Source organism: Ctenopharyngodon idella, chromosome 3 (assembly GCF_019924925.1).
Source record: "Ctenopharyngodon idella isolate HZGC_01 chromosome 3, HZGC01, whole genome shotgun sequence".
Lineage (NCBI taxonomy): Eukaryota > Metazoa > Chordata > Actinopteri > Cypriniformes > Xenocyprididae > Ctenopharyngodon > Ctenopharyngodon idella.
In genome coordinates this window covers 29,856,684-29,881,816 of record NC_067222.1, presented here as the reverse complement: position 1 = coordinate 29,881,816, position 25,133 = coordinate 29,856,684, and the positions used below count along the sequence as shown (strand labels likewise).

Here is a 25,133-nt window from a genome sequence, read left to right as displayed (position 1 = left end):
GGACGTAGCGTAAGCTTTTTGAACTGCGAGAGTTTTACACTTTCTTCATACATTGAATACGGTAGGCAGTGTGGTGGAAGCTAGATATGTTACTTCATAACTTGTTTAAATATGGATATTTTTTTAAACAAACGCATCGCTTCACTTCAGAAGGCCTTTATTAACCCCCTGGAGCCGTGTGGAGCACATATTTATGATGGATGGATGTGGATGGAGACACTTTCTTCAGCTCATACTCATGAACCCTGTTCACTGCTATTATAAAGCTCGGATGCGTCAGGATATTTATTTATAGTTCTCCGATTATGTTCATCATAAAGAAGAAAGTCATAAACACGGATGGCTTGAGGGTGAGTAAAGCTTGGGGTAATTTTCATTTGAAAGTGAACTAATCCTTTAAATAGAAAACATTTTAAATTGTAATAATATTTCACAAAACTTCAGTTTTTACTGTATTTGTGATCAAAGAAATGCAGCCTTGGTGAGCAAAACAGACTTAATAAATAAATTAAATAAATAAAAAAATCTTACCAACCCCAAACTTTTAAACAGCAGTGTATAACTACAAATGCAGTTTTAAAACATCCTCATTTTGGTCACATGTTCTGTCATACTGATTGTAATTGGCACATCAATTAAACAATACATTTTTGTTGCATAAACATGAGGCATTTTTAGATGTGTACTGTTTTACCACCAATATCTGAGAATGGCATTGTGTTAATGTCTGGCATGGTGCTGACTAGGCCTATAAAGGTGCAGGTCAAAAATGCTGGAGTCCATTTTCTCTTCCACCTGTGCAGGTCTGTGAGGTCCACATCTTTTCTTTTTTTTTCTTTTTTTATACAGGATTATGGCTTACATAGTCTGCTTCCCTGATGTGTAAATCATCTAAATAAGTAGGGTTTTTTGTTGTTGAATATTTTGCTCAAAGTTGCTGATTGAAGCTCTGCTGGTTTTGTCTGATAATGATAAGGTTGTAAGAGTTGTTTACTGCAGTCTTGTCCAGTACTGACTCAGACCTTGTCCCAGCTCCTGATCGCCGCCTTGAACTGCAGTCTGCCCTGCTGCGGAAACACCGGGAAAGAATCCTGAAAGAGACACAGCAGGGAGTTATCATTGCATTCTTCACATGTGGCCACTTCTGACGACTTATTTGTAACACAAAAGGAAACCACAAAGAAGCTAAATTACATTCACACACTCATTCCTCATGCAGTGTTTTGGCCTGTGGATTACAGCATTCATATGCAGTGTGAGGGTGGAGTATGTTACAAAACTGCACTCACCTGTGTTTGTGCTCGCCGTGGGTGGGGGCGGAAGGTGGGGAGAGGTGTAGGATGAGTCAAATTTGCGAGAAAGAGGGGGAAGGGCAGAAGGAGAAGGAGGTAACATGCAAGAGTAAGTTGGAGTTGACTGGGAGGGCAAAGACTAAAGAGAGAAGAGAAGGGTAAATAAAGATATAAAATTAATCTCATTTCATTTATAGTGTCAGCATATTCATAAATAAACTCATTTATTTATCAAGAAACACCCCATAGAAGATTAAAAGATTACTCTGGAGTTTTTATGATGGTATTTTAGATCAATGTGCCACAATCAGGTCAGAACAACACACAAACTGCACTGGTTGTGTTGCTATGACGTGATTGAATATGATGTCAATAAATATAACGCTGATCTGTTTGACTACAGGGAGGGGATTTATAGAGTAAAACTGACCTGTTGAACTGTAAACCTGCTGTATACGTGCGAGTGTTTATTTTTAGAAACTACAGCAGGCTGTGTATATTCCAGCAGAAACACCAGAGGGCGCTACATAAACTATTTTAAATTTGTTTGAATGTCAGGCGGACTCGAGAAAAAAGTGTTTCACCTAAGGCAATGGTGAAGTGGAAACAGGATTATCACTCCCTTGTTTTTCAGAATTTGTGGTCAGATATAAATAAATTTGTAATTCCTAATAAAGTCAAAGAAACTCACTTTAAAATAATAAACAGATACTATCCATGTAACAATTTTATTAGTAAATTTAAAGAAGGGTTTTCGCCATTATGTAGTTTTTGTAAAGAAGAAACAGAAACAATTGTACACTTATTCTTCAGTTGTAATTATACCAAATTATTTTGGTCCCAAGTTTCTATGTTTCTTTTTGACTTGTTTTACAAGTTTGTCACTATAACTGATGTAATGGTCTTGTTTATGGATTGTGATACTGGTTTAATGGAATTGAATAATATAATTAAACTTCTTATACTACTAGGGAAATATCATATACATAAAGCAAAATGTATATCGACTGTACCAAATGGTAGACTATTTTCCACTGATTTGAAGATTTTTTATGACTCTCTAACATCAATACAGAACAATCGAAAAGCTGTTAAGACATCTAAGCTGTTGAAAAGGATACTTAATGTAATAGAAACGTGACTGTTTTGTGATATAAGATACAGAATTTTGATTTAATTGTTTTATATATTCAAATGTCTTTGTATTCCCCTACTGTTGTTTCAATAAAAAAAAAATAAAAAAATGTCAGGCCGACTCAAAGCACTGCCTACTTTTACCTTGCAGTTGCGTAATAGATGCGTGTACTGGAATATCTATCTGCATTATTTACTATTGTAGAAAGCACTCTCTTTTGCATGTTTTAAAGAAACAAAAAGGCGGATGCTATTATGTTTGAGAGGGCATATTTTTTTAATTAAGACATTAAAAATAAAAGTTGTCCTGATAGAATAAAATTGTTTATATTTTACATACAGTAGCTGACTGTACTTTAAAACAGTAGTTTTTTTATACTACTGTTTTGAATAGACGCTAATTGGGTACATTAAAAGTGCAGCGTTTTTTATTATTATTTAAAAAGCCCCTCTGTTTAATTTAGTGATTTCATTCATGTGGGGATTCAACAAATTCATGAGTACTTCTGAATGATTCATTAAGAGAACCTGTACATATATAAGTAATTTGTGAATCGACTGTTCTAATCATGCCTGACAAGAGCGTTAAAGGGTTAGTTCACCCAAAAATGAAAATTCTGTTATTAATTACTCACCCTCATGGGCGATTTCAAAACACTGCTTCATAAACCTTCGAAGCTTTATGAATCTTTTGTTTCGAATCAGTGGTTCGGAGCGCCCCCCCAGTGTTGAACCATTGAAATTTCGAAACACTTATGATGTAACGAAGCCTCGTAAATCACTGAAAAATCCCTGAAATCACGTGACTTTGGCAGTTTGATACGCGCTCCGAACCACTGATTCGAAACAAAAGATTTGTAAAGCTTCGAAGCTTCATGAAAGCAGTGTTTTGAAATCGCCCATCACTAGATATTGTTGCATAAAGTCATTATTTTGTTTTTTTGGCACACAAAAAGTATTCTTGTCGCTTCATAACATTAAGGTTGAACCACTGTAGTCACATGAACTGTTTTAAATACGTCTTTAGTAGCTTTCTGTGCATCTGAAAGTGTTAATTGTCTTGCTGTCAATGCAGGATCCATCAGATTTTATCAAAAATATCTTAATTTGTGTTCTGAAGATGAACGAAGGTCTTACGAGTGTGGAACGACATGAGGGTGAATAATTAATTACAGAAGTTTCATTTTTGGGTGAACTAAAAGAAAATGAAGAAAATGATCATTTCCTCGCTCTCATGTTGTTCCAACACTGTATGACTTTCTTCTACAGAGCACAAAAGAAGATATTTTGAAGAATTTTGGTAACCTAACAGTTTTGGTGACCATTGATTTACATTGTATGGGGTAAAAAAACATACGCTCTTTTATGTTCCACAGAACAAAGAAATTCATACAGTTTTGGAACATGAGGGTGAGTAAACGATGACATAATTTTAATTTAGCTGTGAATTATCACTTTTAATACAGTGGCATTTGTAACATGAAACTTTTGGGCACCACTAGGTGTCAGTATTAGCCTATAAGTCATAGCAGAAACAAAAATTACTGAGTACACTTTCAAATGCTGATGTAGAATTACAAATATGTGCATTATGTGTCTGACCCTTATTAGGGTACTATGATATGCAAGGGAGGTCATGAATTACCTGCATACTGGAGAAGACAGACAGAGAGCTATAGGCTGAGAGAGACGAATCACTCCGACTGTGCATTGAGCCTTATATGAGAGAACAGAAGAGGAAAAAAATCAGCTCATTACTACTACTACTACTACTACTACTTCTTTTGTGTTTATTGATGCTTTGGCAATACTGTAATAATAGCAATAAAGAACTTTGACACTGATATTTGAATTGAAGTTTGAGGAAAGAGTAGTAACAAACAGGACAGAGTGAAACAAACACCAATTTACTATGCATGAAAATAGGAGAAAAAAACAAAGGAGAAATCTAGCCGCCAATTATTAAGCAAAGCTGTACATGTAAAAGAGACATACCTGAGCTGTTGCTATGATGGGAGTGATATACAGGGGAGTTAAAGGATGTGCTCAAGGGAGTATGTGTCTGAGAACAGGAACTGGTGCCTCCTGATCTCCTTTGGTTTCTCAGCTTTTCCTCCCTTCTCCACTTAGCTCTCCGATTGGAGAACCATACCTGTCAATCACCCAATATGGGTCAGTGTATAATGGACAGTGTCTTTTTGTATTGTTTAAAGGCACTTCAGCATTAACACAATTAAAATCTCAAAGAAGATTATAAAAATACTTCATAAGAACCTGAATTCTAGCCTCTGGAAGATCAATCTTTGCGGCCAGTCTCTCTCTAGCAAAGACATCTGGGTAATGAGTCCTTTCAAACTCTGGAAAACAGATTTAAAAGACTTAACAAACATTTAGTATAAGCATAATTGCATATTGTGAATATTAAAGGGATAGTTCATCCAAAAATTATCATTTTTTCATGTCGTTCCAAACCTGTATGACTTACTTTCTTCTGTACAGAACACAACTTTGGACCCCATTGACTTTCATTGTATGGAAGAAAAAACAATGAGATTTAAATATCTTCTTTTTTGTTTCTCAGAAGGAAAAAGTCAAACAGGTTTGCTACAACATGAGGGTGAGTAAATAATGGCACAAAAAAACATTTTTGTAAACACATCAGCAAAATTCATTAAGTTTTTCTTAATTTTCTTAAGTTTTTTAAAATATTAATTTTCTCCTTATAGTCCTTGTGTTTCTGGCTTCTCCTTGCGAAATAGCCTATACAAAATACATGGAAACAAAAACATTAACAAAACCTTATTTTTGTGCCAACCCTGTTATAATCATAATTCTCAAATTTTAAAGTAATGACCTATTCTATAGATAAAAATAACTTTCTCATAATGACTTCATAACTCATCAATGACAAGTTAATGTCCACTCATTGTTTATCCATTTATATTATTTTATTGCAATTTCAACCCTGTTATCATGATTTACTATAGTAAACAATGGTTATGTGTATCTATCCTCTCTAGGACTGAGATTATTTTGCATGGAAAGCTCAGTTTGAGCCAGCGCTTTGAGTCACACCTTTCTCCAGGGCATCGATCTGCTCCTGGGTGAAGCTGGTGCGGTTCCTCTGCAGCTTCCTCTTTAGCTGCAGGTGTAGCTGCGACTCGTCCACCTCATCCCTCTCTCCCTGCACCACTCCTTCCCCTGCTCCGGCCATCTGCACATTCAGATCTTCCACACAACCATCTGAGAGAGAGAAAAAAACATTAAACTTTAGAGAGTCTTGTAAGAGTACTGCATTTCAGTGTGCAAACGTGTGTGTTATTATATAGACAGAACTGTCTCTTTGAAGACTGTGTGATTCTAGAGCAGCGCAGCATCTTGTGTTTGACAGTTTGACCTTATTTGCGTATGTGTGAATGAGCAGCAACTGTATTATGGGCATCTAATTCTGTGTCTAATGTCTGCTCGCTTTAGTTCCGCCTTCCTGTAATGAAACAGAGGATGTCAAGGCCAGAGACTGCCGTGTTTGTATGTGGATGTGGGTGTACATGTGTGGCTGATGGTGTAGCTGTTGGCACCCTCTGTTTGTGCTCAGTCAAGTATAAGAATTGCTGGTTCACCCCAAAGCTGACTTCACAAACACAGGCACACATACACTTTCAGTGTACATTCACACGCTGAGGTGCTTTACTAGCCTAATAGATACAGAGATAAATCACTACAGCTCACATACCTGTTCCGTGTTGAGGGGTGATGGTGTCAGCCGGGTGGTACCAGTTATTTGGGCCAGTCCAGTTGGAGCCGTTTTGTAAGTTCAGCATGGTCAGATTCTCATACATTAAATGTCACCTGTGAGAAAACACTGACCCTCTCCTTCTATCATCCAGACCACTCCAACCCTGAATGAAGGACGAAAGAAGTAAAACTGTGAAAGAAATACAAGAAATTCAGTATTTATATACAGTATAAACATTTCTCATATTTCATACTTTCAATCTCTCTCTCTTTAAGAATTAAAAAAAAAAAATACAAAATGTTGCTGATTAAGTTGATGTATTGTAACTGAGGATATACAGATCTTGGTCATTCAAAACGGTGTTTTCTCCTATGGTTTTCTCTCGTATGCAAATGGGTAAAAAAAGGACTTTAACAATGAACAGTTGATGCCAAATTTTGTTGTGTATTAACATATATCTAAACACATCAAGTAGCTTTATTTATTTATTTAAATTTTCTATCCACCGTATTTCTCAGGTGGCGCGGCCATTTGTAATTTTAATGGGTCTGGCTTCCGGTGTCCGGTGCTCTGTTATTTTTAGCTGTACAAACAGCTCGTTATGCTGCTTGATATCGCAAACTGGTGTTTCTTACCATATTATTTTAATGTATTGTCTTAATTATAAACACAATGGTTTCTAGCGCAAATAGTTTTACAGTTTACCGCACTTTAATATTTTTCTCATTATTTCCCTGTAGCGGCTAGTAAATCAGAAGTCTCGCACATTCACAGAAAACACCTTACTTCCGCGTTTAAAAATAAGGTGGATAATGATCCGTTTTTTTGGGCCTCCCCTCAGTCTTGTGTTTTCAGCTTCTCCTTGCATTGTTAGCAGCCACGCACAGTTTTTGAAAACAAAATATATGCTAGCATTTTAGCATCTTAATAAAAAACTAAGTTTCAGTTTTGTGCCAACCCTGTTATTATCAAATTTCTCAATTTTTAAAGTAATTCTATAGATTAAAATAACTTTGTCGTAATGACATCATTGTCCTTTCAGAAATTAACTTTCCAACGACAAGTTCAAGTCCACTAACTGTCATTCATCTTATGTTTTATGTATACCTTAAAATATCAACCCTGTATTTTATGATTTTAAAAAGCAAACAACTGATAATTTAAACGTGATTATACATAAAATTACCAGTAATCAAAGGCTTGAAATGTTGAATTAAACAGTTAAATGTTAACCCTGTTACTATTCTAAAGTTTTAACTATAATAGGCATAAAAATGTGTTAATTTGACTTAAGATGGCACAATGCAATTTATTAATACTTAAAACATTATTTGCCAAACAGGCAAATGTAAAATGTACTTTAAAAAATCATCATATCTAATTAACATTCATAGAATGACACATCTGATGTCTTTAAAGTATGGGTCACTATTGTATTTTACTGTCTCTTTATCTATCTATCTATCTCTTTATATATCTTTCACATGTACACACACACCCCCCACAGACACACACACAGAGTTCATTACACACACACACAGCAAGTAATTAAGAAGTACAGAACATCTAGTCTGACATGGTCGTACACACACGCATGACTGGAGAGAGTAATACTGTCAACTAATGTTAACAACAATACACAGACACACACAGGCTCTACACAACAGAGAGAGACACACTCCTACAAAACAAAGAGATAATTATAGATACACCGCACACAATGGCACACAATCCACGTTTTCAACTACAAACTCTGACTACACAACAAAAAACAGTATGAAAATGGAGGCGTGAAGCCACCAACTGAAATGTGTGTGTATTTATATCACAAAAAAACCAGCACCTGCACATAATTTATAGAACACCATTCAGCTAAATAAATGAATACCGTTGAAGAGGCCAAAAAAATATCTGTGGTTCCACTTAGTTCTGCATGTAAAACTACTAACATACACGGAAAGGAGGCCGTCGTCATAAATACTACAGATCTAGCCATTAAAGATGGTGTAGAAGTGCTTGCATGATTATATTTGCATGGGTTTTGAGAATAAAACATGGCCCTCAAAGACAAAAAGTGATATAGGACCACTAAATAGAGGGAAATACACAGATACGGACGGAGAAACAAAAAATAAAGAAGTGACATGTAGCAAAACAGCACAGGTTAGGGTGCCAGAAAAATGTAAAACTATATTTAATTTATTACTACATGTTGTTGAATTAATAATGCCAACAAAAAAAAAACTCCCTGTACAATTTGAGTTATTTAAAAAATACGTAAAATAAGTAAATAAAATAAATAATATCATAGCTTGAATATGCCCAGGAAATGAACAGTTAAATATTGATACAAACCACATACAGGGGCTCTTTTTATACACAACATGTGCTGACATATCTATATAATAATATACAATATTCAATGCATTTATAATGATAAAATAATGCTGTCATGGATATTGACGTATAGAAAAGGTGAACAAGTTTTCACTCATTTAAATTAATTAATTGAATATGACTTTGTATGACTCTAAGGCTAAGATAAATATAAGCACATTTAAATTATTTAAATTTTGCCTCTGGTGGTATCACACAAAAATATTGCTGTGTGCAAAACAGAAAATGTCAAAGGTCAAGTCTGCCATAACCTTTCTACAATTAACCAATCATTTTCCTCAATCTGTATATGTTATTTCCAATATAAAAGAGTTATGATTCTGTTAATTTCTCAATTGTTGTGTCGGCAGTGAAGGCAGGAGACTCACCTGGTAGATGAATGAATTGTAAAAGTGGTCCACACTTGCTCAGTGTCTCTATCACTTTCTGTTCATCCCTCTCTCCTTCTCTCTGCTCTCTCGCTTTGTTAATGTTAGACTGTGATCAAGAGAGAGAGAGAAGAGAGAGCATGGGAGGAGAGGAAAGGGAGAGAAAGATGGAGAGAGTTAGACAGGGCGAAAGAGAGGAGGCGAGGGAGGGGTAGTGGGCTACAGAGAAATGCATCTGCAGGCACTCTGGTCCTTGAAGCAATGAGGGAGAGAGGGAAAGAGAGAGAGAGGGATGACACACAGAGTCAGTGTCAGTGTCAGGTCTGGACTTAATGCCAGGAAAAGGGGTGATGAAGTGAGAGAGAGAGGTGGAGGCAAAAAAATGACTGAAAAAGAGGAGACGTAAAGCTATTTCTAAAGTCTCACAAAGGCAGTTTGCTGTTTGTAGATACGGACTTCCAAAAATGGCTAACCTAAGAGCTGTGAGAGAGCTTCAGATCATGCACCTGCTCTATGACGCCTGGCGGTCAGTGATAGTTTAACCCTCCGCACCGCTGAGATCTACTAGGGGTCCTATAAAGACCCCAATATATAAAAGCAATAAAAGTAATTAACTTATTATTTTCCCTTCAGATTCTTTAAATATGTTCCTCTGAAGTAATCAAAATCCTGATATATTGATATAAATGAAGCATTAACCCTCTGATTTCTCATAAAGTAGTCAAACGCTTCTCAGACAAGTGACATATAACAGCTGTTTGGGACCAGAAAAATGTCTGACTTCAGCAAATATACAACAAATGAATCTAGATCTTGTAGTATTTTCAAGTTATTGTTCAAATTTTGCTTTTACCGTTCAAAAGTTTGGGGTCAGTAAGAAAAAGAAATTAATACCTTTATTTAGTAAGGACACATTTCACTGATCAAAAGTGAGAATAAAGACATAATATTACAAAAGATTTCTATTTTAAATAAATGTTGTTCTTTCGAACATCCTATTCATCCAAAAATTATGAAAAAAAGTGGTTTCCACAAAAATATTAAGCAGTACAACTGTAATAATAAGAAACGTTTCTTGAGCAGCAAATCATCATATTAGAATGATTTCTGAAGGATCATGTGACACTGAAGACTGGAGTAATGATGCTGAAAATTCAGCTTTGATCACAGGATTAAATCACATTTTAAAATATATTCAAATAGAAAAAAGTTATTTCGTAATAATTACATTGTAATAATAAATGCAGCTTTGGTGAGTATAAGAGATTTATTCTCACATCATATAATTTGGAAAGTACTTTAATTTTAGTATTTTCTTTAAGCTTTTAAAATGGCACTGGTGCCTAATAGTTCCCAAAATAAACATATTTAAACATATTTAACATATTTGAACATAATTAAACTATTTAAATAATAATAAACACAATGAACAGACCTTTATATTCTTGTATTTTAAATCAAGACACTCATTCTCATGAGAAGAGAAACTTCACACATTACTCCGTAGTTCTCTGTACACTGCATGCTTGCTAGTATGATTACATGCAAACATGAGTAGACACTTTCAGACCTGCGTGCAAGGGCCTCTCTTCTTCTACACACACACACACGTCAGAGTGTATATGGCATGTTTACCCTCCACTGCACTTTGTCACAATCCCAATGCTATATTTGCATATTTTATTGGATTAACTTTAAAACCAAAGAGCCTGTGACACGTTAAAATACGAGAGAAAAACAGAGAGGGAGAGAGAGATTTGCTGTTCTTATAAAGGAGACTCAGCCAACATTACATACAAGCATGACCATTTTGGTGCTAGCTGAAAGGTTCAACCTAGGGGAAAAGTCGAATAAATATGAGACCTCAAATTCCCACTGGAGGTAAGAAGGATCAAAGAGGTTTTTGTTTTCATCTTTTGAGTATTAGGCCTACAATCTGTGAATTATGAAGCAAAGGGGTTTTTTTCTTCTTCTTTTCATGCATGCACTCTAAAGCAGTAGATCTAAATCAGGGGGCCGGGGCCCACTAGGGGGCATCGCAAACTTTCAGGGCACCCCCAATAAGTCTTAAAATTATTCAAATGTGGTTATAATAATAGATTCTTAACTACAATGCGAAAATATGTACAAGATTACACTGACATGAGTTTACTTATTTTTATTACAACAGAAGTACATATCAGTCTAGACAGGAGGAAATGTTGTCTTGGACAAAGAAGAGCCTTGGAGACACTGTTTTTCTGCTATCAAATCTAGGGTATTATGTCTATAAACAGAGTTTACTAATTGGAGTAGATGTACACATCTAAAATTTCACATCATTAAAACCCCCCTACCTCTAACCTTAACACTAGTACACTCTTAAAATGAAAGGTTCTTTAATGACATTATGGATCCATGGAACCTTTCCATTGCACAAAAGGTTCTTTACAGTTGAAAAGGGTTCTTTAGATTATTAAAATGCTCTTACCACTTAGAAAAAAATGGTTCTTTTAAGAACTATTCACTGAGTGAAGTAACATGTTAATTAATATTACTCAGTACTTATTTGTATAGTTACTGTAACAATGTCACCTTAAAGGGTTAGTTCACCCCCCCAAAAAATCTGAAAATAATGTCATTAATTACTCATCCTCATGTCGTTCCACACCCGTAAGATCTTAGTTCATTTTCAGAACACAAATTAAGATATTTTTGATGAAATACGGTTATCCTCCATAGAAAGCACTGAAATTAACACATTCAAGGACCAGAAAGGTACTAAAGACATCATTAAAACTGTTGATGTTACTACAGTGGATCAACCTTAATATTATGAAGTGACGTGAATACTTTTTGTGCACGAAAACAAAACAAAAATAATGACTTTATTCAACAATTTCCCTGTCATTCTCCTAAGCAGTTTACATTGAAGACACAGTGCAGCACTTCCAGGTTCTACGTAAGAACGCCGACTTATTATTGGCCGGCTCCCGCGTCAGAAAATTGTTGAATAAAATTGTTATTTTTGTTTTTTTTTTTGCGCACAAAAAGTATTCTCGTCGCTTCATAACATTAAGGTTGAACCACTGCAGTCACATGAACTGTTTTAATGATGTCTTTACTACTTTTCTGGACCTTGAATGCGGAAATTTTGTTGCTTTCTATGGGAGATAAAAAACCTCTCATATTTTTGAAGAAATACCAGAGGTTTTTATCTCCCATAGAAAGCAACCGAAGATGAACGAAGGTCTTACGGGTGTGGAACGACATGAGGGTGAGTAATTAATAACAGAAATTTTGTTTTTGGGTGAACTAACCCTTTAAAATAAAGTAACAAATGGAATATAGTGCAAGAGTCATGTGGACTACTGTTAATTTTACTGTTAATGCCACTGGTCACCATTTACACACCATTCATTGTATGGAAAAGAGCAGCTTGAACATTCTGCTAAATGTCTCCTTTTGTGTTCCAGAAGAAATAACATCACATGGGTCTGGAATGACATGAGTGTGAGTAAATGATAACAGAATGTTCATTTTGGGGTGAACTATCCCTTTAATGTGACAAGCTACATCAGGTTAACGGACACTGTCACGGCATGAACAAAAACACAAGGAGTTTCGTTCAGTACACGCATGATAGCGAAGGAACTGAAACAGAAAGAGAGAAAAAGGGAAGACATAACGAGGCCATGGATGTATCCTTGTAGAAAAAAAACCAAGGAAGGGGGACACGGAGGGCACGAGAAAGAGAGACAGAGGAGGCGGAGGAGAAGGAGGGTGCCAGCTTTATTTATTTCCGGTTGACAAAACCCTCCGCTCTCTTCCTCTCTCATCCGCCTCCCCCCATACCTACGTCTCCTTCTTTGTCACTCGTTCAGAGAATTCATGGAAAAAGACAATGACATGGAAAATAGACGGAAGATTTGAACTGAAACACAATGGAAGATGAAGAGCATCTTTCTGAAACATCTTTTTGAAACAGTTACAAAAATGAAGCAAATGAGAACGGACCCTAATAAAATGTTGTTAATATTTAGTGTCAGTGTGTTGCACAAATGTGACGTTGAGTGTGCGTTTATTATGTGTGCTGGTGTGTGAGCGTACGCTCCTTCGGGGCACATTTTTTCAGTGTCTTGTTAGTTCATCCCTGTCACCCTCTCTCTCTCTCTGCTGGGGGGGAGGGGGAAGAGAGGTCACCATAGCAACAATGCCGGGACAAATTAACATCAAGTTCTTAAAAAAACATGTGTACATGTATGAGAGTGCATGTATATGTGGTAAAGGAGAAAGTGTTGTACTTGATATCCTGTGTGTGACGCCAAAATCCGGCAGAGGCACTGATGTTAATGCATCAATTACGAATAATTCATTAGGCCCACAGCCTCTCCATCACTCTGTGTCATCCGTTTGGTTCCAGAGCACTTGTCTTCTTCCTTATTTTGTCGTCTCTGCCCTCCTATTTCCTTTACCATCTCTCTCTCTCTGTCTCTCTGTGTGTTGTTGTGTGCCCCCAGGCTACAGAGTGCCACGTCCTCCCTCTCCCCTCCTCTCTCTCTGGCCCTGTCACCTTCAATTGCTCCATGGTACTAGACACACAGCCACAGGCAAAGAGAGAGAAGAGAGGGGACACACACATACTCAGAGAGAGAGAAAAAGGGGTGAGGACCAAGGGACGAAACGCTGTATATGTCTGGAGAGAGACAAAGAGGTAAAGAAAGAGGGCAGGTGTGAAAAGTTACGTGAAAAGATGTGAGGGAGGATGAGGGGTCGAGAAACAACAGAATAAGGAGGCGACAAAGTTGAAGGAGGTAGAAGTAGACACTACTAAGTGGCACAGGTCCTAGCATCCAGAGGTGCAAGCATTTTTTATTGCAGGATCTAAGCAGGATAATGTAGAAAGTGGATGCAAAAAAGTATTCAAAGATTTGTCGGTTTCTGCAGAATGCCAAAAGTACTTTATTCATAAAGTTATATGCATACACTACTGTTCAAAAATTTGGGGTCAGTAAAATGTTTAATTTTTTTTTTTTTTTAAAGAAATGTCTTATGCTCACCATTTGTTTGATCAAAAATAAAGTAAAAACAGTAATATTGAAAAAAAAAGTAATGTTTTCTATTTTAATTAACTTTAAAATGTAATTTATTGCTGTGATGGAAAAGCTGAATTTTCACCATCATTACTCCAGTCTAGTGTCACATGATTCATTGTGCTGCTTATTATTTTTGTGGTAATTTTGTTGTAAACTGAAATAATTTTTTTTTTTCAGGATTTTTTGATGAACAAAAAGTTCAAAAGAACAGCATTTGTTTGAAAATGAAATCTTTTGTAACATTATAAATGTATTTACTGTCACTTTTGATCAATTTCATGCATCCTTGCTGAATATTTATTTTTAGAAAAAAGTCTTACTGACCCCAAACCCTTAAACAGTAAAGGGTGGGCCCATGTATGTTTGTTTATCGTTTTAGCTCTAGTGGCAGAGCATGGCAATAGCAAAACAAAGGTTAAGTTTGATTTCCAGGGAACATACTGATAACATACTTTGAGTGTATGTCTCTTTGGAGAAAAGCGGCTGCCAAATGCATAACTTTAAAGGCACAGTATGTAGTTTTTCCACCGCTAGATGTCGCCTATTCAAAACAAAGGCATAGCTTGATGTCGTCTTCACCTCACAGCCAGTGGAAAAGAATTGGGATGGGACTCAGGCAGAAATCATGTTCATGGATGAGATTATTAACGTTACTGTAGTATGAAGCAGAGCGGGGCCGAGTGATGTTGGAGCTGAACGAGGCCGCTGGAGCGATTGATAATGAGAGACGATCGCGACACACGGCTCGAGAGCAGCGAAACTTTTATTATGCCGCAGTCGCCGCTTCCGCTTCTTCCAGTCAAACATATGAGGGGTAACGCAGCGCTGTTTATCATATTAGATACATTTGACTGTGTTGCTGCCGAGCGAATGCTGTGAGACACTTGACACTGCAGTAAGATCGATTTTAGAATATAATAAATGCTGGATGGCTTGTGCTGCTAAATGGCATGCAATTAAATAAAAATGTTTTGTATGATGGAGAAAATGCTGTGTTACTAAAAATAAAGCTTCATCTGCTATGTTAGCTACTTCACAAAATAGTGTTTTTCTCTGAGGCATGGTAATAACATGATAGGCTACTCGCGGAAAATTAAGAAAATTAGATTTAAACAATAAGACTAAACGTGTTGAGTTATATAACAATAATTCGTTTTCTGTCTATACATATATCAAAACATTTGTTCCCTTGTCTGATAAAACATGTAATATATTAAAGCGTCTTTGGTGTTTCCATGGTTTCTACAAAATAAAACCAGAAATCGGCGGTAACGCGGGTATGACGTTCTCTGGATTTAAACATTCTTGGAAAGATTTGGGATAATGTACGTACACAAGTCAACAAAATATATAACACTGTTTTAGTGGTTTTTGAATATTTTAATCCAAAAATCGCACATATCGTGCTTTAACGTCCATTTGAACAAGATTTTAATCCAATAATATGTTTCAAGAACAGCAGTGAAAAGTATATAAAACACATAAAAATAAGGTATAAAACTTGAATAAAATATAATGAATTTTGATTTGAGTACATTTTAGCCAGTTGTCTTTTGTTGTAATAATTTATTGCATTCATCTGAAAGTGCATGCCAACTGTGCAGTAAAGAAAAAAAGAAAAAGAGCATTAAAGCTTTAGTAATAACTGCCTACTGGGTAAAAGGGGAAGATTTCAAAGATTTGAATAGGTTAATTTCAAAAAAAGGCTATTATTGTTGTTATTATACATACAGCTCTCGTGCTAAATATTTTCTGAGTATTTAAAAAAGTGATGATCTCAGTTTTCCTGACTACACACTGACCCCAAAATCTTTTGAATTTCAAATCGCCACAGATTTATTTATTTGTTTTGAAAATAGAGTCATGTAGAGGGCATTTATACAAGCATGTTTTAAATAATTAACTTTAAAACAAGTGTAATAGGTTACATGTTTGATGAGATTTACAATAAGAAAAAAAAGTATAGACCAAGGACCAAATGTAGGCTATCTTTTCCTAACACAACTTGTGTGATCTGACAATGATAAATGACTTGAGGCTTTCTAGAAGATTCTGAAGAATAACTGTTTTGAGCTCGAGTCTGAAATAACGTTTGTAATTGCGGCAATATTAACACTATATCACGCAAAAAAATCTATTAACACTTAATTTACAAAACGACATGGGCGCTCAACACCTTTAAATAGTATTTAAATTATTACTATTTACCTATTTTAGGCGTATAAGTAAATTAAAAGACCACTGACCAGAATATGAACTTGCGCCTTTAAGACTTAACGAAAAACAGTTTGCATGTTACATTAAGATTATTTAACATGCATGTAACTTTATTTATTTCCATTAATGCATCAGTCCAAACGCAATCTATACAATATTTCTGTCAAAGATGAGCTGTCCTTAAAACTTTTTTCCCAGTTTGCCAAAACGCGCCTGGCTCTGTGATGCGCGTTCGCGTGTCAACGTGGCGTTTTGCAGCCAGTAGAACTTGGAATTTTCCTCGGCCCCGCCTGCTTTAGTCTTGTGATTGGCTATTTTTCCTGTCAATAAAACATTTTTGAGGGCACGTAACATGGCTGCTCCGCCTACTTTTACGTGCACTTTAAAGAACAGTGCCAACGCGTACTCTTCAACTTCAGGGTGTACTCAAGCAGAAATCACTGCAGGCTTGGTAAGTCACTTCTACAAGTTATGATGAAAAATATTTGCATTTTAAACTTGTAAACAATTTTTACTGCCAGTACAGTTCATTCAATAGTCATTATCTGCTGTAAATCGCTGCTTAATACAAAACATTATCATACATTTGTTTTTGTTTTTTATTTTTATTCTTTAAAATAAAATAGTTGATGCTTATTCTGAAAGTTTAAATAAGATGTCTATGCTCTATAATTTAGTTTAAAATTGAATGAGACCATTGAAGATAAAGTTTAATTTTCATTGCTAAGCACAATGACTTTGTGTCAGTGTAAAACATACTTTTTCAGGCCAGAAAGAATTAATAAAATATTTCTTTCTTACACACTCTTTAGGGAGAATATGCAGCTGCTCTTGTTGGGGACTCTTGCCCTGTTTGCCGGGGTCACAGTTGCTGTGCCTGCGCAGGAGAAGCGTGTACATCATAAGCCTGACCTCAGTGATCATGCTCACGATGATGCCCATGGTTTTCAGTATGACCACGAGGCCTTCCTGGGCAAAGAGGAAGCCAAGACCTTTGACCAGCTGAGCCCGGAGGAGAGCAAAGAGAGACTAGGGTAAAAATAAATATGTGAGAATGATACAGGAAATAGGAGAATAATAATATTATCGTGTGTCTTACTTTGTATTTTTTTTTTATATTCCCCATGCAGAAAGATTGTGGATAAGATTGACACAGATAAGGATGGTTTTGTCAGTCATGCTGAGCTACACCACTGGATCAAGCACAGGCAGAGGAGGTACATTGAAGAGAACGTGGACAAGCACTGGAAAGAGTACGACCAGAACAAGGATGGGAAGATTGGATGGACTGAGTATAAGAACACCACCTACGGATATTATATGGGTAATTAATACAAGCTTTTGAATTTGGCCGTGGTGGCTAATTGTTTAATGAGAAACAGCTGTTTAAAAGCGGCTTGTATATTTATTATCCATAACAATAGTGCAACATCTTTGCAGAAAGATACTGTATTTAGGAAAAATTATTATTTCAGGTGAAATAGACAAAAAATGTTGGACAAATATTTGTTGGACAAATAAACTCCAATACATAGTGCAGAAGTCAAGAATATTAATGGTTGACTTACTATGTTGCTGTATTCCAGATGTAGAGTTTGATGATATAGATGATAAGGCCAGTTACAAAGCCATGCTCACTAGAGATGAGAGACGGTTCAATTCCGCAGACCGGGATGGGGACGGTATCGCTACAAGAGAAGAGTTCACTGCCTTCCTCCATCCAGAGGAGTTTGACTACATGAGACACATTGTGATACAGGTGAGGTGATAATGGAGGCAGGGACGGATGAATATAATGAAAGAGGGACATTAAGACATTTTTGCATCTGTAGATTTCAATTACAGTGCATATTTTTTCCTTTATATTCCAAAGGTCTTTTACAGAAGGGTTTGTTAATATATGATTCACATTTCAAAATACTTGAATAAATTAATAAGATATCCAAAATTTACTGACATTTCAGAAAACTTTTGCAATTGTTAATGTAAGTGATCAACTGGTGATGTCTATTAGTTAACATTTTTACCCTATTCACCTGTGGTATTTTGCCTTGACATTGGATAAGTGTGCCACTTATCCAAATAAAATACACAAAAAATGTCCTTAAAATAATTTTTCAAACATTGAAATATATTAATATTACCATAAACTGCATAGGCCAACAATATGAAAAACTGTTAACATGACATAAGCTGGGGAAAAAATGGCCAAGTGATAGATTAGTTAGATAGATAGATGAATAGAAGAATATTTGTCAGAACAAATCACTTGAGAAGCACTGGAATAGATCACTAAACTTTTATCCCTCAATGTTACAGGAAACAATTGAAGACATTGACAAGAATGGTGATGGCAAGATTGATCTGCAGGAATACATTGGTAAACTTCCACAGTGTTTTCCTGGAAAAAACATACATTAGAACTGATATTTTGTGTCAAACTAAATTGAAAATATGTGCACGTGTTCCTTTTGACCCTAGGGGACATGTTCACCCCTGAAAATGGAGAGAATGAACCAGACTGGGTCACAAAAGAAAAGAAACACTTCTCAGAGTTCAGAGACATGAATAAGGTATGCAGTGGGGGGAAAAAAAAAACTATCAGCATCACCTGGGAGAGGTTCCGGGTTATTCTTTCAAGTTTCATGATCTGTTTGTTTTTGTTAGGACGGTTTCCTTGATGCCAATGAAGTATCTCATTGGATCCTCCCTGGAGAGGTGGATCATGCTGATAACGAGGCCCGGCATCTCATTCACGAAACTGATAAAGACAACGTAAGTGACATTCACTGGGTGTACATATGGGTGGCGTCATTAGTTCGCAATAATGCATAAATGGCAATAATAATCAAATCAATTTTTAATTAATCTTTACCTCTTGTCTTTTTTTTTAATTTGCTACCAATGAATCACAATGGACTTCCATCTGCTTCATGTAATTGACTAACCAGGATGACAAAATCACAAAGAAGGAGATTCTGGAAAATTGGAACATGTTTGTTGGGAGCCAGGCGACCAATTACGGAGAGGATCTCACTAAAAGACACGATGAGCTTTAATGCTAGCATGTCTGGGTAGAGGGGAAGGGCAGTATATTTTGGGTGTTGGTGAGAAGATAGGAAACTGAATATGAAAATGATAGCTAATCTTCATTGGCTGTTGGGTAGGAACATTTCCAGGGTCAAAGGTCAGGGGTTAGGCTTCAAGCTTCTGAGGCCCTGTCCCAAATGGCACACTTCATAGCACTTTCGGTCTTGTGGACTTACAATGGCTGCCGTGTGCACGTCCGTTAAGTCTACAAGACCGTAGGATGTCCCATTTGTCAATTTTAAGTCTCAGAAGGGTGCTTGCGAGCGCCCCTTTTTGCGGTCGGTATGTGCCCTCGATGTGCACTTTTGCAGAGCCCGCACTTGTGCGAGCTCCGTGGCAGAGAATTTCTTACCGACAGTCATTCCATTATGACGGCATTACGTCACAAAAGTGCGGACTCGTAGGAAGACCGTGAGTGTTTAGGGTGCCATTTGGGACAGGGCCTATGTCAATGAAGATAAGAATCTTACTGAGACAGATAAATGTTTTATTTATTGTCAAACACATTACATTTTTGCAACAAAATTATGATGAACACTTACATTCACAGACACTCCAGCTTGCTTATATTGTGAGGAAATAGACATACATCTTCCACTTGAGAGATGCTCAGGAATTCAGCACTGAATACAGGGCCAGTTTCAGTATTCAATGTAACAGGCCTGTTTTGACTGTTACAAAGTACATTTCACATTAGCAGTGTGTGATTTCACATTCAGCATACCACTCACATGAAAATGGGTATAAAGAAATGAAGCCAGAGCAAAAAGGGAGGGAAGGAGAGGCGGGACTCAGTAGGTGGGAGGAGACAAAAGTGATTGACACTGTATTGGTGGAACATTTTTCTCTCTGTGAATTCTAAATAAAGCCATGTTGGTTTTTTTTAAATAATTTTGGACTGGGGTTTAATTTGTGTTCTCACAAAGAATGCATTGCATTCTGATAGGTGATGTAGCTGTTACTCACAAAACCTTATGAAATAATTTTTAATAGTCACCCTCTGTTTCCAAACTAAATCTTTCCCTTCTGCATTTTCCAAATTGTGTCTGTTTCCTTGCTTTCATTCTCAGGATGGTCGTCTCTCTATCAGTGAGATAATGGATAGAATGGATTTCATTAAAGTCAGCACGATAACTGACTTTGGGACGCTGGTAGATCACGATGAACTTTAACCCTGTTATGACCACAAAAAGCCTTAATGTCTCTTTAAACTATTAAAATAAGACAAATGTGACTTTTAAAGTGTGTAAAATGAATTGTTTATTTTTTTAAAAATGCTGTATATTGTGTAAACATAACATGATAGTATCTTCAGGGGCAAAAAGAAACATAACTTCAACATTCACTCAAATTACACCCCCCCCCCCCCCCCCCCCCCCCCCCAAAAAAAAAAAACAAAAAAAACAAAAAAATCCTGCAAAATGAATGACAATATTTACAGGGTCAAAGCCTTGTCTAATCCTCTCATTTATGCTTGCATAACGGGTCTGGCCTCTTTAGCTTTAAGATCCACTCCTGAGCCTGCAAAGCCAGTCCCACCCTGTTGACGAGCAAAGACAGACATTTAAACACTGACTGTACATTTGTAACATATTGAGACAGTCTCTTCAGCACTACTTCTCTTATACACACCCTCTGAAGGGGTATTATGTCCTTCTCTTTCAGTTTGTCTCCAGTCATTGGATCAATCATGTCTTTCCGTATGAGCTTCTCCACACACTCCATAGTGACTACAGCTCCACTTGAGGGAAAGACAGTACACACAAAAAGAGAGAGAAACTAGAAGTGAGAGGAAGGACTAAATGTATAAAAAGGTATAAAGCCAGATCAAATCTTGTTGAATAAATAATGTAAAAGTCAAACTCACGAGGGTCTGAGAACTGCACTGGGCACCGAGTTCCCAAGCGTGTCTTTGGTTACTGCACACACGTATCTGTCCTGAGGATCACAAAAAACATTTTCTCAATGGCTCAAAAACAAGGCATACAATAATTCAGTGTCACTATACAGTTAAACCAAAAATTATTCAGACATTTTTGATATATTTTTACTAGTGGGTGCAGGACACTATAGTTCATTTATGTAAGTGAGGATAGCAAAATAAAGTAAACTGACATATTATACCCAAAAATTCTTCATACAGTGGATTACCAGTAAAATTGGTAAAAATTTGGAACCAAAAATTATTCAGACACTTTGACCTGACCATGTTTTGCTTAAGTGTTATCTGACATAATTAAGATTATTTTTTTCTGACACAGTTTAACTCTGAGATCTTGTCATATTTTATTACCATTTTTTTTTAACTATAGTGAATAAACTGTATTAATGAATAAAATGTTCAAGGTATAAATTTTGAATAAATTTTGGTTTGACTGTACATTACTGTTAAAAAGTTTGGGTTCAGTAATTTTTGTAAATATATTTAATATATATAGAATATGTGATAATACATTAATTATTAATATGTATCACATTTATTCAGCAAAGACATGTTAAATTGATCAAAAGTCACAGAAAAAAATTTTTTTTATAATGTTATAAAATATTTATATTTCAAATAAATGCTCTTCTTTTGAACTTTCTATTAATCAAAGAGTCCTGAAAAAAATGCATCACAGTTTAGACAAAAATATTAAAAGGGACCTGTTATGCCCTTTTTCTTGATTTAGTTTTTGGGCTCTAAAAGAATAGGTTTTCATGCTTTAATGTTAAAAAAAACAAACATTATTTTTACATATCTTACATTGTTGCAGCACCTCTTTTCTCAGTCTATAAGTACCACTCCATTTAGTTCCTGTCTCTATGAAGCCCCTTCTCCCAACAAGCGCAATGTGCTTTGATTGGCCAGCTGGACGAGTGTGTTGTTATTGGTTAACAGTTTCAAACGCATTTCAGAAACGTTACGTCCCTTTCCATCTCCGCGAGTTTCAACATACTATGGCCCTGTCCCAAATGGCACACTTCTATGCACTTTTGGTCTTGTGGACTTACAATGGCTGCTGCGTGCGCGTGTCCGTTAAGTCCACGAGACCGGCAGGGTGTCCCATTTGTCAATTATAGGCTTCAGAAGGGTGCTCGCGAACGCCCCCTTTGTGGCCGACATGCGCCCTCGACGTGCACTTTTGCTGAGCAGACATCTTCCCGACAGTCAAAGCGGCGTTACGTCATGAAAGTGTGGACTCGTAGGAAGACCACGAGTGTTTAGGGTGTCATTTGGGACAGGGCCTATGTTCGTGCCCGGAAGAAAACTCAAGACTAAAATCGAGGCATTTGAGGGAGTTCAGAAACAGAGCTTACTGATATAGAGAATAAATCTTTTTGGAGTGACTTTGTCCTTTGTTACTTTAAAGACCTTTTTCATGCTCAAACAGCAACATTACACACTAAAGACAGTTGAAAATGTAAAAAAAAAAAAAAAAAAAAAAAAAAAAAAAAAAGATAAAAAGAAGCAACATAATAGGACCCCTTTAAAGGGATAGTTCACCCAAAAATGAACATTTTGTCATTATTTACTCACCCTCAATTTTTTTGTGTGAACTAGCCTTTTTAAGCAGCACAACTGTTTTCCATATTGATAATAATGAGAAGTGTTTCTTGAGGATCAAATCAACATATTAGATTCATTTCTGAAGGATCGTGTGAAGACTGGAGTGATGGAGTAATTTTTGAACAAATAAATGCAGCCTTGGTGAACAAAAGAGACTTTTGTAAATTTTACCGACCCCAAACTTTTAAACGGCAGTGTATACAGGATTAAATGAAAACAGAGAGATGCAGGTTAGAAGAAATAAAGGAAAAGGTGGGAGATCACTTCTTACTTGGCGTGTGAGGAGGGCCACTCTGTCCAGACTGGGGTCCAGTGGAGTGAAGCGCACTGAAATTAAATCACTCATCTTCAAAGGACGTCCTGACATAGGGCACAACACTGTCTTTGACTGAAAAAGCAGGAAGGGATGAAAAAGAGTTCATTAATATCTTTGTGAGGTGTACATCTTGAATTGAGTGCATGTTGATCTGCCTAGTGTCTCAGGCAGGGTGATAAACTTTGAAAGACGATAATTATGACACAAGAAGCTACTGAACACACAGAGTGGAAAACCAACTGAACCAGGAGGCGAGATGGACAAACAAACCAATCAAGGGCATCATGACCGACCAAAAGAGCATTTGGCAGAAGCATGCAAACTGATTTCAGGGTAAGCACAATCTCTTGTGTAATGCTCTTTAATGAATGACTGTGAGACTACTGAAGACCCAAGGTTAGGGACACGTGGCTGGCAGAGAGGGGAAAGTGACGGATCTAGAAACCTACAGGTTTTTTAAGCATGGTGGGCTTGGCCTCTGGTGTGAGGCTGGGGATCCAGAAGCTGGGCAGAGCTGAAGAAGAACTGGACTCTCCTGCTGAAGTGTCAGAACTGGAGGAGCTGGTTGAGCCATTCTGTCTTCCATCATCTTTAGATTTATCTAAAGAAAAATAAGTTACACATAATCAAGCAGGAATATGTGTGTAATCTCATAGAGTTACTCTTTAGTTTAATCTTATCCTCCAGTTTTTGTACCTGAAGTGAAGGGGTTGATTGGCTTGGAGACGATGTTGTTCTCCCTCTGTTTGAACTTCTCAGCTCTGTCTCGCTCCTCAGACTTGGACTCCAGCTGGCCTTCACTCTTCAGAGCCTGTTTCTGCTTCTCATATGCCTGAGTTTAAAAACATACGCATGTCTGTTAGACAAACACAGAAGGAGATTCACATTTAGAGCAAAATACACATGTAAAAAGTGCTCAAACCTTCATTTTCTTGGCAATTTCTGTTTTCTGGTGAAGGATGTATTGCAGAATGGCTTCTTTCTCATATAGGTATCCATCTTCACTGCAGTAAGCAAATATAAACAAACACACATCAATCCAAGTCTCCAAGCTGCTGACATGCAAATTGACCAGTAACATCCAGCAGATACAATTAAGACCGCATAAACACTTAAATAACCGCATGCAAAGACAATTTCAGCATCAGAACATTTATATTTGTAAAAGTGGGACTCTTACGTTACAACAGGGTCCCTGCAAGGCTGTAAGGAGAGGCAGCAGCAGTCGAAATCTTTGATCGCATCCTTCCCCAAACGCACACTCTGTGTCCCATAACCCGAAGCGGCTGGAAATGTCAAGCGAGATGCACAATTTGTTATAGTAACTATATATTATGTATTTATATATTTAAGTGACATAACGCCACAGAAACATAGTTAGATAAATAATAAGTACATTACCGGTGTCTTTCCTCTTCTCATGATAAGTGTAAACAGCTCCTGCTGTGCAGTTTTTCCCGTGTCGAGTCATGTTTGTCTTTTACAGAACAAAATTAATCGTTTATATGAGTTTAGTGAACAAATTAATGCCCAGTTTTACATAAATACACGTTGGCCCACTGATGGATAATTGCTTAGTGAGCTAGCGAGGAGGATCATTAAATCTATAATAGTTGTGAATGTTACTAAAATACAAGCCGTGAAACACACATAAATCAAACACAATGTGTTTTATCATAAAGTATTATCATATTCATAAGTACAGGTCAGGAATAAGCGCAGAAGTTGCTGTTTACCTCTTACGATCGTGAACCGGAAAGAACCTGCTGGCCTCCTCATAAATTTCAAAATAAAAGTTCACGCGCAGTCAACGCGAAAAATAAATCCCCAAAGTGTGATCAAACAAACAAACAATAAATAAAACTATTATAAATAAATAAGTAAACTATTGATTTGATCTATCGTAGATATTCTGCTAAAAATAGTCCATTACACTGTAGAAAGCCATTGGTCTATTA

The 25,133-nt window shown here is 36.6% G+C and overlaps 3 protein-coding genes across 7 annotated transcripts; 1 reads left to right on the top strand and 2 right to left on the bottom strand.

Annotated features, from left to right (window-relative positions):
* Nucleotides 1–306: 306 nt before the first annotated feature.
* pax10 (paired box 10) lies at nucleotides 307–9,064 on the bottom strand. Of its 3 annotated transcripts, none has more exons than XM_051885516.1 (8): nucleotides 8,928–9,064; nucleotides 6,160–6,351; nucleotides 5,502–5,669; nucleotides 4,701–4,783; nucleotides 4,422–4,578; nucleotides 4,072–4,142; nucleotides 1,290–1,431; nucleotides 307–1,091 (listed from the first exon to the last, which is right to left on the bottom strand). In XM_051885516.1, the coding sequence occupies exons 2-8, from the start codon at nucleotides 6,263–6,265 to the stop codon at nucleotides 991–993; spliced, it is 828 nt and encodes a 275-aa protein (XP_051741476.1). In that variant the 5' UTR covers nucleotides 6,266–6,351; nucleotides 8,928–9,064; the 3' UTR covers nucleotides 307–990. The 3 variants fall into 3 exon arrangements, with proteins under 3 accessions (XP_051741476.1, XP_051741478.1, XP_051741477.1); XM_051885518.1 differs by having other exon boundaries at nucleotides 5,502–5,654; XM_051885517.1 differs by having other exon boundaries at nucleotides 6,160–6,325; nucleotides 8,928–9,061.
* Nucleotides 9,065–16,516: 7,452 nt separating this feature from the next.
* Nucleotides 16,517–20,676, top strand: rcn3 (reticulocalbin 3, EF-hand calcium binding domain). 2 transcript variants are annotated; one of them, XM_051885508.1, is made up of 8 exons: nucleotides 16,517–16,670; nucleotides 17,032–17,253; nucleotides 17,350–17,543; nucleotides 17,806–17,978; nucleotides 18,539–18,599; nucleotides 18,701–18,792; nucleotides 18,887–18,994; nucleotides 20,380–20,676. In XM_051885508.1, exons 2-8 carry the CDS (start codon nucleotides 17,039–17,041, stop codon nucleotides 20,479–20,481), a joined length of 945 nt encoding a protein of 314 aa, XP_051741468.1. In that variant the 5' UTR covers nucleotides 16,517–16,670; nucleotides 17,032–17,038; the 3' UTR covers nucleotides 20,482–20,676. The 2 variants fall into 2 exon arrangements, with proteins under 2 accessions (XP_051741468.1, XP_051741467.1); XM_051885507.1 differs by having other exon boundaries at nucleotides 19,171–20,676.
* nosip (nitric oxide synthase interacting protein) lies at nucleotides 19,780–25,031 on the bottom strand. Of its 2 annotated transcripts, XM_051885510.1 has the most exons (10): nucleotides 24,912–25,031; nucleotides 24,577–24,652; nucleotides 24,356–24,461; nucleotides 24,098–24,179; nucleotides 23,872–24,007; nucleotides 23,625–23,776; nucleotides 23,131–23,247; nucleotides 21,177–21,247; nucleotides 20,942–21,050; nucleotides 19,780–20,849 (listed from the first exon to the last, which is right to left on the bottom strand). In XM_051885510.1, exons 2-10 carry the CDS (start codon nucleotides 24,644–24,646, stop codon nucleotides 20,778–20,780), a joined length of 915 nt encoding a protein of 304 aa, XP_051741470.1. In that variant the 5' UTR covers nucleotides 24,647–24,652; nucleotides 24,912–25,031; the 3' UTR covers nucleotides 19,780–20,777. The 2 variants fall into 2 exon arrangements, with proteins under 2 accessions (XP_051741470.1, XP_051741471.1); XM_051885511.1 differs by lacking the exon at nucleotides 24,912–25,031 and having other exon boundaries at nucleotides 23,625–23,764; nucleotides 24,577–24,901.
* Between the last annotated feature and the right edge of the window lie 102 nt (nucleotides 25,032–25,133).

Bases quoted from the DNA above. Each gene is read 5' to 3' on its own strand.
- pax10 (XM_051885516.1), bottom strand. From the start codon at position 6,265: ATGTATGAGAATCTGACCATGCTGAACTTACAAAACGGCTCCAACTGG. The intron at 4,784-5,501 runs GTGTGACTCAAA...TCTGTTTTCCAG, and splicing joins GATCGATGCCCTGGAGAAAG to AGTTTGAAAGGACTCATTAC. The intron at 4,579-4,700 runs GTTCTTATGAAG...GGTGATTGACAG, and splicing joins TTCCAGAGGCTAGAATTCAG to GTATGGTTCTCCAATCGGAG.
- rcn3 (XM_051885507.1), top strand. From the start codon at position 17,039: ATGCAGCTGCTCTTGTTGGGGACTCTTGCCCTGTTTGCCGGGGTCACA. The intron at 17,254-17,349 runs GTAAAAATAAAT...TTCCCCATGCAG, and splicing joins GAGAGCAAAGAGAGACTAGG to AAAGATTGTGGATAAGATTG. The intron at 18,995-19,170 runs GTAAGTGACATT...TTGACTAACCAG, and splicing joins ACGAAACTGATAAAGACAAC to GATGACAAAATCACAAAGAA.
- nosip (XM_051885510.1), bottom strand. From the start codon at position 24,646: ATGACTCGACACGGGAAAAACTGCACAGCAGGAGCTGTTTACACTTAT. The intron at 24,180-24,355 runs GTAAGAGTCCCA...TGCTTACTGCAG, and splicing joins TGCAGGGACCCTGTTGTAAC to TGAAGATGGATACCTATATG. The intron at 20,850-20,941 runs GTGTGTATAAGA...GCTCGTCAACAG, and splicing joins ACATAATACCCCTTCAGAGG to GGTGGGACTGGCTTTGCAGG.